Source organism: Arvicanthis niloticus, chromosome X, assembly GCF_011762505.2.
Source record: "Arvicanthis niloticus isolate mArvNil1 chromosome X, mArvNil1.pat.X, whole genome shotgun sequence".
Taxonomy (NCBI): domain Eukaryota; kingdom Metazoa; phylum Chordata; class Mammalia; order Rodentia; family Muridae; genus Arvicanthis; species Arvicanthis niloticus.
Genome location: NC_047679.1, coordinates 63,980,631 through 63,996,814, shown reverse-complemented (window position 1 = coordinate 63,996,814; position 16,184 = coordinate 63,980,631). Strand labels below are relative to the sequence as shown.

Sequence of the window (16,184 nt, the reverse complement as noted above, 5' to 3'; positions counted from 1 at the left end):
GAAGATACGAAATGGATATACCTATAAATTCTGTATTTACTGGCTTTTCACATTATATAGAAATGAACATCAGTTTCTATGTCTACAATATAAGAAGCATAGCTGCACTTTCTTTATAAAGTTGGCATAGTAACAGGCTAATAAATTTCAGAACACTGTGTAAATATTAAAGGTCCAAAAATATATGAAGAATGAAGCTCCTTATAGTAGAAATACTGGCTTATTTTAGAAACCCTAAATACAACTGTAAATCTAAATGAAAGGAACTATACAAGAAAAGCTAGAGGTACCTTTTTCTGGATAAACCAAAAGACAAAAGATCAATTCATTTTAATGTTTAAATTAACTATAGACATGTATATATAAATAATTCAGATAAACATAGATACATATATAGTTGCATATATAATTAGAATCTATATTCTAATTTTGAGAATAGTTTTGAGAAATGTTTATCTGTAAATCGAATGTTGATAAATATTCTAAAATATGTATTTATTCTCCTTTCTTTTATATTCACTTTAAATTAGCAATATAAAGTAATAGGGTTCATTATGGCATTTTCTTTTTTTTTTGATTGGTGATCTACATTTTTAAAAAATAAAGTTTATTTTTGCAGTTTCATTTGGTGTGTAGAAAAGCTGTAGATACAGAGAACTTTTACACTCTTAGGAAAATCCACCGTGACCTGAGGATTTTAAAACATATATTCATTTTCTTTATTAGCCAGGTTTTTTGGAGTGTCTCTCTCTCTCTCTCTCTCTCTCTCTCTCTCTCTCTCTCTCTCTCTCTCTCTCTCTGTGTGTGTGTGTGTGTGTGTGTGTGTGTGTGTTCGTGTGTAAGTGTTCACGTATGTTTGTTTTGTTTGTTTTTATTTATTTTTTTATTGGATATTTTATTTACACTTCAGATGACATTCCCTTTCCCCATTCCCCCCCTTAGAAAACCGCTATCCCATGCCTCCTTTTCCTTTTTGCACTTATACATTTTTAAAAAAATGTTAATGAAAGGCTTTATAAGTTTGGTATTGCTCAATCAGAGGTGTAACCCACTACCCAACCTAGATATATCAACTATCTTTGACTGGTAGAGATACATGAACATCTACCTCCCTGTCTCCCCCCTCTTTCTCTCTTTCATCACCTAGCTTCTCCTCTCCTTCTTCTCTTCTTACTCCCTTTCTTCCTCTCAGTACTCCTCCTACCTTAGCTCCTCCTACATATCACCCTTCCTGTTAAAATGAAACTTTTCTCTCAAAATACAATTAGAGCATAATTATGTCATTATGGCACTTTCAAATATACTTTTATTGTTGATCCTTTCCATTACTCCTTCCTCATAAACTATCCAGTCTGTTCCCATTTTTCCTCTAGTAGTCCTCTACTCATCTTAATTTTGTGAGTATTTATATTACTCTATTTTTATTAATCTCCACTTCTCTTAAGAACTCTGTTTTCCCATCTTATTATCTGCTCTCTAGTTTCATGACATGCCCAAACACATATACACAGATATAAAAATTAATTTCTAGGATCTATACATCATATAGAATATGAAGCATTTGTCTGAGTTACTTAATATAATAATCTCCAGGTTCAGACTTCTTTTTACAAATTTAATTCCATTATTATTTTGAATGTATATACTCCCATTCTGCATAATACTATATCCTCATCAATTCATATGCTAATGAAAATATAGGCTTCCTTAATTTCCCTACTAAATGAAACAGTACAGAGACATCATACCTTTTACCTTAGAAACATAACCTTACTGTCATGTAAAAACTTCACATTTGTGCATAGCTTACCATCACACACACACACACACACACACACACACACACACACACACACACAGACAAACGTTCCTGAGTTTTACCAACACTACCATTACCTGTTCCATGCATGAGTACATTATTTAAATGTATCCAGTAGGCAGATCATCTTCCTTGCTCTTGTAGAAGAGATTTTTGAAATGGGACAGGTACCAGGTCACAAACAGAGGTTCCATCTGGGATCAAGGCTCATTGAATCTGCCAGATGCTGCATTTACCAGCCTGGTGATAATCATATTCCATACCCATTCTTTAAATGTTGATTATCTAATTGTATTTTCCATATTAGTAAATCAAGATCATCACACAACCCCCAAATTCTCTTTGCTTTCAGACTAATTCTTCTCAAACTAAATTAATAAATATCAGGTTAGCATTTTGTGTCAAGAATAGGCTTTGTGTGATGTACTGGCTGACTTACATAAATGAAAAGATATTTTTTTTATTTCATGGTATTGGTACTATGACAAATATTATAAGCAGAATTTACAAAATAGTCTCGATATCATCTCCAATGGATATTCATTTGTAAAGTATAAGATCGACCTCTAATAAGGTTTTCTTTTTGTGATCTCAACAAAAACAATGTCTACTTAAAAAAATCATGTTAACACAAATGACAAACTAATTCAATGGAATCATGCCTACAATAACTATAATAAAAGTGTCAAAATATTCTAAAGTTGTTGAACAACATATAAAAGTTGTTAAACTTGGTACTCAAAACTTAAGTTTTTCCATTAGGCCATAGTTAATTATCATAATAATATATTTTAAAAACTCAAAAGAAAAATGTCAAGATTTTCTAGAAGGTTAAAATGGATATAATGGTTCATCAAACAGACTTGGATTTTCAAAGTTCATTTAATCTAATGTCGGTTTTATAGAAAGAACTACAAATTTTATATAGTATCTTTCTCTAATTTGAGTAAAGAGATTGACTTGTTATTAGTGTTACAAAAGTGTTTTATATCACCAAATACCTTTCCCTTTAGCTAACATAGAAGATAAAAATTCAAAACATATCCTGTTGCTTTAGGAATACATAGCTCTAAAACTTCTTATAAATTATAAATAATTATCCAAACTTTTAGTACTGATTACTATATTACTGGAGGATAACACTCAGATGAGAAAATTTTTATTTAAAAAGAAATTTTATCAAGATTTGAAATATAGTTTTCTGCTTAGAAAAGCAAAAAAAAAGTTCTTCTTTTGAATGTTCATCTATTATTTTCCTTACGTCAGATCCACCTAAGCAATTCAATTATATTTATTATTTATTGAAATATTTAATTGAGTAATTGGTCTTAAATAATAGTCATTCAACCAACAAATTAAGATCTAAAATACAATGAAACAGCTATTTTGCACTACATAAGAACATGCTTCATCTTTGTTGCCAGTCTCTATCTTCATGTTCTACCAGTCAGTAATAAGCAACAGGTATGTGAGTTTTATTGATCTTCAAACCAAATTATAAGACTAATCCAGATATTTCTAAACTACCAAGCAAAGCATTCTACCAAAATTTTATTAATAAACTTCCTATATGCTGTATAAGTGCTACTTAATAGCTATCCTAGAAAATCTATTTCTTCACTAAATTATGGCAACTTGAATGACAAATTGATAGTTACTGCTTTTATTATATATTTTATTATTTGGTAACTATATACAAGTATATAATTCAGCATGATAATACTCCCAATTTACCCCATTAAACCACCCAACATGCCCCTCTCCCAATTTGATGTCTTTTTTCTTCTTCTTTTATTTAAATAACCTGCTAAGATTGGAAAAATTACTGAAAAGTTGAAAGCTGCTGGAAAAAGAAGGGTGTGGCAACCAACAGTTACTACTAACTGACAGTTACTACTAAGAGCTACAAAACACTCTACAGCTGAGTCCATCTAAGTCCCTAAACTAATAGACTTAAGGAAATAGTACTACTGTCTGTGACCTTAAGATAATATTCTTAAAATAAGTCCAGACATCCTTATAATATCTGTCTAAGAAAGTTTAAACTTCAGAACAATTTACTATTTTCTGGAGCCAAAAATCTAATAGTTAGTCAAAAAGCACTAGAGAAGAGAAATTTCTCCAACTACAATTATTTTAAAAGTTTGACATGAATTCTTTGTTTATTGAGATATTATTTACCACCAACAACTTTGGTGTCAGCTCTTAAATATACTCATTTAAAGAAGTAAATCTTTTTCCTAGTACAAATGTGAGTACTAGTCTAACTATGATGGTCACTTTGTTCCTACTTCTACCTCTGCCTCTTGCAACAAATATAGTATTGTCTCTCCCTGTATAAGTACCAGTTATAAAATCCAAACAGCCTACTCACATGTATCAACACTCATTCCTATGGCTATTTTGTATATTCTATTTAGGATATCCCAAGAGTCTATAAAAGTTTTTCTGCTTCTTGCTTTTGTTAAAATCAAGACTCCCTGGGGTTTCTTAACTATTCTATAGTTATTGAATAAAATAAGTTTGTTTGTTTAGCATTTTTAACAAGTATCTGACATAGACATTTTCTTGAAAAAATACAACTAAACACTATATTTCTAACTTTATTAACTGAAAGAACAATTTAAATTATAACTAGCATTTAAACCATTTGTATTTTTTAAAAATGATGGCAAAACTTAAGTTTATACCTTTAAGTCAACAGATTATTTTCTGACAATTCAGCTATGTATAATGTAACTGAGGCATGGAATAATTTGAACATAAAAATATGTCAATAATAAGTTTAACAATTGATACTTCCCTGTGATATATTATGAAACATTTCTTCTTGTTTAAAGTCATTCATATAAGCTTCAACAGTTGTAAACTACATTATATACCCTGTGTTCCATTTCCTGCTTCACAACTCTGCCTGCTTTCCTGGAGGAATTCCCACTCCAGGGACACCAAGTAAGCCCCGCACCCCTTGACCTACATACTGCCCCCAAGCACACCCATCAGACTTAAACTGCACACCCATCCCTTGAACTCCATTTTCCAACCCACATCCCACCTTCTTTCCTGGAGGTCCACCTGCACCAGAAACCATAGTCTACGCTGGTACTAGGGAACTAGAGGCAAGGTTAGCACTAAAACCCCAGATACCATAAAACCACAAGGTCACACCCTACTAGACCTGAAGAATAGCTAGACACCAGAACCCTAGGCCACTCAACCAAAAAAACAGAGAATAAATGTAAAGCAAGGGGAAAACATCAAAAAACCCAACCCCCCCAAAACAAAACAAAACAAACAACTCACCCTTCCAAAAAAAGATAAATTTAGAAATCAGCAGCTATACCTATAATAACTGATGGCTAAAGGCCAGCAACAAAACACAATTAACAACAGCCAGGACACTATGTCACCACAAGAGTCCAGCTATCTTATTATAGCAAGCCCTGAATTCCTAATCCCCTTGAAGCATAAGAAAATGACCTTAAATCCAATCTTATAAACATGATAGTGTACTTCAAAGAGGAAATGAATAAATCACTTAAAGAAATACAAGGAAGTACACTCAAATAGGGGAAGGAAATTAAAACTGTTCAAGACCTGAAAATGAAAATAGCAATAAAGAAAACACGAACTGAGGGAGGGAATCCAAGAGATGGAAAATCCACAGAAGAGAACAGGATTTACATACACAAGCATCACCAACAGAATATAAGAGATGGGAAAGAGACTCTGAGGCATAGAAGGTATGATAGAAAATAATCGATATATTTCTCAAAGATAATGTTAAATATAAAAAGTTCCTGACACAAAACATCCAAGAAATTTGGGACACTATGAAAAGGCAGAAGCTAAAAACAACAGGAATAGGGGAAGACTCTAAGTTCCAAAGCCCAGAAAATGTTCTCAATAAAATCATATAAGGAGAAAAATTTAAACAAAAACATGCCTATAAATATAGGAGAAGCTTACAGAACACTAACTACATTGGACCAGAAAAGAAAGTCCATCTGCCACATAATAATTGAAACACTAAACTTACAGAACAAAGAAAGAATATTAAAAGCTGCAAAAGAAAAAAGGCCAAGTAATATACAAAAGGAGACCTATCAGAATTATACCTAACTTTTCAACAGAGACCATAAATTTAGAAGGGCCTGGACAGTGTCTTGGAGTCTCAAAGAAACCAGAGATACCAGCTCAGACTGTTATACCCAGGAAAACTTCCACCATAGATGGAGAACACAAGATAATCCATAACAAAACAAAATTTAAGTAATATCTATCCACAAATTCAGCCCTACAGAAGATATTAGAAGGAAAACTCTTAACCCACTGAGGTTAACTACACAGCTATTAAAAACTATACTGTACGTCAACAATTCAAGATCAGTTAAATATATAGTATCAATATTAAAACAACAATGTGGGGCTGGAGAGATGGCTCATCAGATAAGAGCACTGACTGCTCTTCCAGAGGTCCTGAGTTCAATTCCCAGAAACCACATGGTGGCTCACAACCATATGCAATAGGATCTGATTCCCTCTTCTGATGTATCTGAAGAGAGCAAGTATATTAATATAAATAAAATAAATAAACCTTTTTAAAAAAACAATGTGATTTTTATTACCTCCTTATTTGCAAAACATATATTAATCAAAATCACCAAGGGTTTGTTATCAATTGCTAATTTCGGTCCCTATCTTGCACATTCTGATTTAAATAGAGTGAAAAGTTCAGGAATATTCATTTTAACAAGTGTCTTTACAGATTCTGATTACACAGTCAAAACTCTGTGCTTTGAAACATACTAATGTAGGTGGATCAGGAGTAAAACGAACACCTCAGGACAAACTACAAGAGGAATCTAACATTTATATTTAAAACCAGGGAGATCCAATAAGTAGAATTAAGAAAAATGGCCAGATAATTTTTAGAAAAATTCAGAGACTAGCCTTACAAAACTGGTCTAATACAGTTTTAAAGACTACTGGTCAACTTCATTGAAAAACAAAGAGGCCTACTAAACTTGAACAGTTTATAGAACAGTTGTTATGGGAACCTGATTTCTATGCAATGAGCATTCACAGAGTCATATCAGAGTGTCAGTCTAGAAATCTTAGCTTAAATTTTTAAAGGAAGAGTGAAGAAATAGTCAGAAAAAGCAGAACCAAAGACTATTTTAGTTTGGAGAAAGGCAGAAAATAAGTATATCTATATAGTAGAATTCAAGGAACAGATAAATTATAAGAGAACCCAACAGGTAATGAGAGAAAGAAAGCGAGAAAGAAAGAAAGAAAGAAAGAAAGAAAGAAAGAAAGAAAGAAAGAAAGAAAGAAAGAAAGAAAGAAAGAAAGAGCGAGCAAGCGCAGGGACTGGCAGACATAAGAGATTTAAAAATTATATTTAGAAATAGGAGAAAGTATCCTCCTCAGTAAGAGAAAGATGAAGTAATATTTGTGCCTATGTATATTTTTATAATTTTGTAACTGAAGAGATTTACTTTTAAAATTATGCCTATACTACATTCAAATAAATTTACAATTGTTTTAGTTTTCTGATAAAAATAACATATAATAATCTTAATTTTCATTAATTTTACTTTATTTTAATTCTCTAAATTTGATATGCCAACCTTATGTTATCAAACACAATCTTCTTACCATTTCTCTTTTAAAAATATAATTTTAAGTGTGTCTCTTTTAAGTAATGTTTGTCCAACCAAGTATGAGTTTCTTTATTTAATTAGACCATTTCATCCTTTTACATTTAAGATCATATTTGGTACATCTAGGGTTCAATTTGACACCTTAACAATTGTTTTCATGTTTTCTCATCTTGCCCTACTATTAGTTATAAATCATTTCCGTTTTAGTGATTATCACAAGCATCCTTTGGTTTCAAAAAAGGCTTTTTCATTTCTTGGATAATTCAAACCTAACAGATAACTTAAACACCATTCATCTGCCTCCCCTCCTTTTTAGCTACTATTGTAATGAACTTGATTTCTACAACTTTTAAGACCCATATAATTATTATCATTTTACATAGAAAATAATAATTTAGATTTACATAAATATTTACCAGTTTTGCTGCTCTTGATTCCTTTCTGCATCCCCGGGGATTCCCATCTGAGATCATTTTCTTCTGTTGAAGAACAACTTTTACTTTGGGTGTGCTTGTAATAAGTTCTCAGCATTATTTATTTTGTCCAAAAAGTTTTTATTCACTTTCAGTCTGTAGATTTTTTTTAAAGAACATAGTATTTTATGTTTGAAGTTATTTTCTTTCAGTACTTCCAGTCCATTTTTTTTTGTTTTATAAACAGCATTCCATCACTTCTGACATCACTGTCTTCTGTCTTGCACTGCTTTACAGTCTAGGTTTTCTTTCCTTCAAGGTATTGATCCCATGTTTTTTTTAAAGCCTGTTAAATCTCCAATGCCTCTGTAGATTTTCATGTTGTCAAGCTTTTCTGGTTGTTCTCAGTCAAATGTTTGACAATCAACACGATGTTCATCATTATTGGAAGCATTCGGAAAACTTCGTTAGTGGCCAAATATTTTGGGTGAAGAGGGAAGGAAGGTATTATGCTGATATTGAATTAATTTCTGGAGTTGGGTAGGGGGCCATTTTTGAAGAGTGGTTAAATTTTAGATTAGATACTGAGACAAGACAACTGATTACAGGTGAATAAATGGATCAACAGACGAAATGGATGATTCAATGGAATTTGATGGGTATTAGTCATAAAAATGGTACAGAAAGGCATATTTTATATCTATGCTTCAGTTTAAAAATATTTTAAGTAGGTAGAATAATTATTCCTATCATAATCATACCTATCACAGAATCATTTTGAGGACAAAATTGAAATGACTGAAAATGTAAACTGCTTTGATATGCAAATGTTTACTTGTTACCCACATGCCAACTTTAAAATTGACCAAGACGTGAAATGAAGAATCTTCTCTTAGTTCAAAAAAGTAAAAGCTGTATGGGATTGTCTTTAAGATTGTGGATATTCTTCAAAATTTTGCCCATATAATTGGCACTGGCATTTACTGGTAATTCTCATTGAACTACAAGAAATATTTGTGGTGGTGAGGTTATAGATAAGCAAGTCACTGGTTCTAAAGTCTACCTGAAGTGAAGACATGAGAGCATGAAGTAAAATATGTGAGACTGATTGGGAAGGAGATTTAAAAGGGGGAAGATACTCTGTAGATTCTAAATATATATTTTAAAAGATAAATCTGACAATTACTTTTGTACCCTTTTGCTATGATCTCTGAGCCATAGGTACAGGAGTTGTAGCATAGACATATCAGCTAGGGTTGGACATCACATGGTCACTTGTTCTCCGAAAACTGAAGGATAGCTCTGATTCCATAATTAGAATATTTATGGAAGGTTATACAAGAAAATGACAAAATGCTTTACCTGGGTGGTTAGAGAAATAAAGATCTTTTTCCGTGTAAAAAAAAAATCTGGGCTATCATATAATATTATATAATGGGAATAATTTAGAACAGTTATGTTATATAGACTAGCTACTACTATAAATACATCAGGTTTATTTATCCTAGAGTTACTTCCATCTAGAATTCAGAAACTCCACTGTATGATAGTGGGCTTCCACTTCATCTCCTGAATCTTACTGCTTGAATACAAACAAGATATCAACTAAGTAATTCTATGCTTTTCCTTTGAGCAGCAATAACAATTTAAATTCAAAAGGTTTATAACTTAGTTCATTACTTGTCATTCTAACATGGTAACAGAATCTGAAATAAAAAGCAAGGTTCCTTTTGAGGCTACATTCTAGATTTCCATGTATATATACTGTGATGACAACTTTTGGAGACAGGAAACACTCTTATGTAAGATGACGCATTTTACATGAAAAAATACATTATAGTCATGCAGTATTTCAAAATTTAATCACACATTCCATTAACCTGGAAATATACTCACTGCTGGACTTCACAATAGAGAAATTGTTGGGGTATTTTCTTGAATTTTTAAATATTAAAAATATTGAATTTGCTTTTTATTTACTTCATTAATTTGGTTGTGCCTTAATTTTGTTGGTTTGTTATGCAGTAAGCTTAAACTTCCCTGCAATCCAATCATCTCTAGGCAACTCTTTTTTTTAATGGTAAACCAGATTCTTCAAAAAAAAATCATGTTGGTTTACAGCCATATTTGTGATTAAAAAGTTGCATAATAAATTTCAAAACAGTTAAACTTTTGCCTCTAATATTTTTGAATTACTAATGTTGAGAATCAACACATTTTCTTGGAATATATTTCATAATTTACTACAGTATCACTGATAACTCAAAAAAAAAAACTGTAATGGTCATCAAAGACCTGAGAAAGCTTTGGAGAAAATTATCATAGAAAAAAATCTCAGACTGTGTAAAATTTTATATCACAATAAATATTTTGCCCTTCATAATTCTTGATTAAGTAGTCACAGTTACCTATACATCAAATGTACAAAAGTATATGAAATAAGTATCTTCAAGGAAAGATGAGTTTGATGAGATGTTGGAACATATAATGCCAAGGCATCAGTACATTTTCTTGGATATGAAATAACATTCAAAGACAAGGTAGAAATTATACTTATCCTATAAAGTATCTAGAAATGCCCATATTTGTGATTAGGATTCTTTAGCCATCAGATCATAAGAATTCAAACCAGACATGGTAACATACATCTAAAATCCCAGCACTTGGAAAGTGGAAACAGGAAGATGAGATGTTCAAGACCAGCCTATGGTATACGAAATATTCAAAGCCCAGCCTAGGTTACATGAGACCATATCACACAGATAAACAAACGAACAGATAAACCAAACAAAACAAGAGACATGAAACAATTTTCTAACTTTTTAACCATAGTAAAGTAGTTATTATAAATTAAAAATGACTGCTAATGAGATATAGCAAGAATAGTTCATATAGCTGATACAGAGGGAGCCAGGCTAGTTTATTATAGTCCTTGCCAACACAAAAGCCTTATCTATGCAGTATTTACGTTTGACTTCCAGAGTTGATTTCTTCTTTCAGGATACTTGTGTCCATGAAAATAGAAGAACTGTTAAGATAAAGAGTGGAGCCAGAAAAAAGTAGGAAGATTGAAAAAAAAAAACCTAATTTTAGAGATGAAATTACTGTGAATCTAATAAAGGCTAAGTTTTAGAACCCTCGCTTGAACAAGCCACCTTCAATGCCATGAGAGTATTTTGTGTACAACATTTGTCAATAGGCCAGATTCGAGGTCATGAGAGGATTTTATGTGTAATATTTGGCAACTTTAAAATTAAGATTTTGTTGTGATTTTTTTCCCATTATCAATATTCAATTTGTATGTTATTTTTATTTTGTAAAGCTCAGGCTAAAACATGTATCACTCCTTGTTACTTACACTTCATCAATAGTTACCATAAATTGACTATACAAACAGGATTCTGATCATCCTCTTTTTAACTCTAATAAAGATAAAACCTTATATATAGAAGAAACAATTTAATTAAAATAACTGAAATCCATTTCTATGCAAGGAATTAATCACTAAACAGAATATATGTAATAATTTCTTTTAGAAGTCACTATGGAGAAAGATAAGCTTACAGAAGTGTAAGTGACCCCAGTTGCCATTATCAATTACTATATGTTGTATACGTGAATAGTAAAAATTAGGGAGGAAGTATTACTCCACTTCACATAAGGGTAAGTATTGGTAAAGCATGAACTTAAAAATGACTGATTCATACCTTGTGATTAATATGGTTTTAAATTCTTGGCTTCTGAAATAATAAAGTTTGCTTCTTAACATGTATAACATGTATTCATATATATATATATACATATATATATATATCATAACAAAATTATAATTTCATATAACTAATATTTAAATTATTAACCAATTTTAAATGTTACTCTATATTGTATGTACTTTTCTAAAATGAAGTTTAATATTTTAAAGTTAGAAAATTTTAATAAAGACAAAATTTTAAAAATTAAGATAAGAGGCACAATATAGCATATATAAAAAACCAGATATTAAAATAAATTATTAATTTTTTCTAGCAGGAACAGGAACAAGAAAGAAAACTCATTTTACACATAAACAGAACACACATGCACATACACATACACACAAATCCTGGCAGGAAGATAAAATTTAATGTGTTATAAATCATCTGTAATTTAAAAATAGCATTTTTACCGAATTTCACTCTGTCACCATAAGCAAAATTATAAGAGAATTATATCCATCTAACCTTCAATACCTGAAATCTTGTGACCATCCAAATCCAACAATATCTGAATGGTAATAATGCTGGTATTTAAATTCACCATTATATAATGCATTTATTTAAAATTAATATAATAACTATATATTAAATTGATGTATATTCTGCATAGTATATTTACTGAAAAATATTAGAAGAAAAAAGTAAAAATTACCCATGTGCGCTTTCTTAGAGAAAATATTACAGACATTTGAAAATCTATTATTACTACTTTATATTAGTGGCAAATCTTTGTTTAAAATTGCTTACCACTTGCACCCTAGGTGGTCTATCTTCACGGGGAGCAGGTCTTGTAATTTGTCTTTCTGGTTTAGGAAGATCATGTGGCAGAGAAATTATGTACTGACACATTTTAGTCACACCCTTGCACTAGAAAAAAACAAAACAAAGAAAAAGATCCATGAAACACCAGTTTTTAACAGAGTACTAGTATGGAATTTCCATAATTTTCATTAAAATGAATATATTTCAAGAATAAGCTACAAGATTCATAAACTGGCAAAACACATTTGGCTAACAAATAAGTTTTGATAAAACTTTTATATTTATATTTTATATTTATACTTTTATAAATAGTTTTATATTTATAACTGCTGAAAAATGAGTTAACTGGGCTGATAAAATGAGTCAAATACATACTTTCAAAGTCTAGGTTAAATTTCTTATATATTCTCAGTTATGATATGGGATGTAAGCATGTGAGTAAAATGGCTAAAATATATTATAAATCGTGAATCACTTTAAAATAATATTTTCATGGAAGAATGGTTCCCATAAGCTCAAATATTTGAATGTTTGGTCCACATTCAATTAAAATGTTTAAGAAGGATTATGAGGAGTGACCTTGTTAAAAGAGTCACTGTTGGTAGCTTTGAGGTTTCAAAACTCCATAACATTCTCAGTTAACTAACACTCTCTCTCTCTCTCTCTCTCTCTCTCTCTCTCTCTCTCTCTCTCTCTCTCTCTCTCTTCATTCATAACAGCTTGCTTCTAAAATACATTTAAAGCAAAGATTTTATATACCTTCACAAGTATGCATTTAAGGTACAATAATATTCTCTAAATATTCATTTAAAAAGTTAAACAGAATAAGTGTTAATCTTTCAAGGTCATATACTTAAAAAATGGATAATTAATTGACAGTTGAGAAAATTCATTGCTTGCTTGACCAATTATTCCTCCAGATAACATGCTTTTTAGAAGAATCTTGAACCTTTAGGAGGTAGAACTGCTGAAGAAATGATCACTGGGCTGTGTGATTTTAGGCATAAACACTTGTTTACCACTTTCTGTTTCCTGACTCTGAACACAGCGGAAAATGCAACTATTCCCTCTCCATCATGATGGATTATTTTCCTTTTTAAACTGTAAAAGTAAACCCTTCCTTATGTTGTGTCTTTGTCAGTAATTTGGTGGCAGCAACAAACGTATTATAGTCACAATAAAAACACCTGTTTTGTATAATATCTAAAATATTAATTAACAAATAAGTTAAAATTAAAAGAAATAAGTGTCAAATTTTTAAATACAGTGACAAATGATGACCCAATTAACTATCCAATTATCATTCAGCTCAATATAGAAACTACAGTTTACACATAAGTCAGTATAATTGCTAGAAGAGATAGAGCTCTAAAATATGTACTTTTTAATGAAAAATTTCTTTACAATTTTAATGTAAATTTTAAACTATTATAAAAACACAGTTGTTTTTAAAGGTGAGAGAAACAAAATGAGAATATACCATACATAACACATAGTGCATTAAATATAACAAGTAAATTAAATGAATATCAACATGTATCACGTTGTTAATAGATATTCCCTGTACACATATATTTTAAATTATACAGTACTACCAATGTTATTATTTCTCATAGAAACATATGCCTTAAGAATAATATCTGTTTTATTATTTGGCAGACATTTTTCTCATTAGTGGAGTAATATAACCTTGAATCATAACTATCAGTTCCCCACTTCCTTCCCATATCTTATTTTTTTTCCTTTATTGGATATTTTCTTTATTCACATTTCAAATGGTATCCCCTTACCCAGTTTCCTCTCTGAAAATACCCAACCCAATCCCCCCCCTTTGCCCCTGCTTCTATGAGGGTGTTCCCCCACCCACCGATCCACTCCCTCCTCCCTGCCCTGGTAGTTCCCTAAACTGTAGCACCTTGTCTTCACAGGACCAGGGGCCTCTCCCACTGATGCCCAACAAGGCCATCCTCTGCTACATATGTGGCTATAGCCATGGATCCCTCCTTGTGTACTCTGGTTGGTGATTTAGTCCCTGGGAGCTCTGTGGGTCTGGTTGGTTGATATTGTTGTTCTTCCTATGGTAGTGCAAACCACTTCAGCTCCTTTAGTACTTTCTCTAACTCCTCCATTGGTGTCTCCATGCTCAGTCCAATGGTTGGCTGCCAGCATCAGCCTCTGTATGTGTCAGGCTCTGGCAAATTCTTTTAGGAGAGTTATATCAGGCTCCTGCCAGCCAGCACTTCTTGGCATCTACAATAATGTCTGGATTTGGTGACTGTATGAGATGGATCCCCACAAAGCTAAACAAAGAATTCTCAACTGGGAAATATCGAATGGCCAAGAAGCACCTAAAGAAATGTTCAACATCTTTAGTCATCAGGAAAATGCAAATCAAAACAACCCTGAGATTCCATCTCACACCAGTCAGAATGGGTAAGATCAAAACCTCAGCGGATAGCAGATGCTGGCGAGGATGTGGAGAAAGAGGAACACTCCTTTATTTTTGGTAGGAATGCAAGCTATTATACCACTCTGGAAATCAGTCTGGTGGTTCCTCAGAAAATTGGGCATAGCATTACCTGAGGACCCAGCTATACCACTCCTGGGCATATACCCAGAAGATGCTCCAACACATAACAAGGAAACATGCTCCACTATGTTCATAGCAGCCTTACTTATAATAGCCAGAAGCTGGAAAGAACCCAGATGTCCTTCAACAAAGGAATGGATACAGAAAATCTGGTACATTTACACAATGGAATATTACTCAGCTATTAAAAACAATCAATTCATGAAATCATAGGCAAATGGATGGAACTAGAAAATATCATCCTGAGTGAGGTAACCCAATTACAAAAGAACACACATGATATGCACTCACTGATAAGTGGATATTAGCCCAAAAGCTTGGAGTACCCAAGAAACAATTCACAAACTACATGAAGCTTAAGAAGGAAGACCAAAGTGTGGGTACTTCAGTCCTTCTTAGAAGTGGGGAAAATACTCACAGGAGAAAATACAGAGACAAAGTGTGGAGCAGAAACTGAAGGAAAGGCCATCCAGAGACTGCCCCACCTGGGGATTCATCCCATTTAAATTTGTACTGTTGTCAATTATCATCCCATATAAGCAATTTTTCAAGCCTTGTAAGGGAATATCTGCTGTTTGTGTAATGTTGCCTTTAAGTAAATAAAACGGCATTGTTAAATCCTGTAATTAGATATGGATCTTTTAATATTCTTATCTTTAGTGTCAGATATATTCAATGTAGTAGAATGTTATTGACCACACTATAGATGAAACATGGTTAATGAAAAGGGAGTGTTTACTATAAAAGCATCCCCAACAACACACTAGAAAACCTTTTAAGCATTGCCTCAACATTTCAATAAGGTATCCTTTCTATACCTATGTAGATACAAGGTAAGGAATAGAGTGATGAGGTGGGGATGGCTGGCTGGGTTGGTGGGTTGGTAAGCACCATCATAGAGGTAAAAGGGAGGGAGGATGGGATGGGGAGTTTGCAAAGGGAAAACCTGGAAGAGGAACAACATTTGAAATGTAAATAAATAAAATAACCAATAAAAAAGTAATTAGTATTGAAAATGTTAATGATTAAATCTGTATATGTAACCCCCAAATTATAGTAAATTTGTGAATACTCACAGCAAATAACTTATATATGGTATACAATATTGATTTAAAGCAATTTGCCTTAGCAATTCTTAATATACATATAACTATTCATTATTAATACTATTACTGTTAA

At 32.0% G+C, this 16,184-nt stretch overlaps 1 protein-coding gene across 1 annotated transcript in view; it reads right to left on the bottom strand.

Annotated features, from left to right (window-relative positions):
• LOC117694996 (uncharacterized) overlaps positions 1-16,184 on the bottom strand; it is a 352,556-nt gene that overhangs the window by 177,618 nt on the left and 158,754 nt on the right. The window contains 1 exon segment of the mRNA XM_076918452.1: positions 12,401-12,520. Coding sequence (XP_076774567.1) covers positions 12,401-12,520 — 120 coding nt within the window.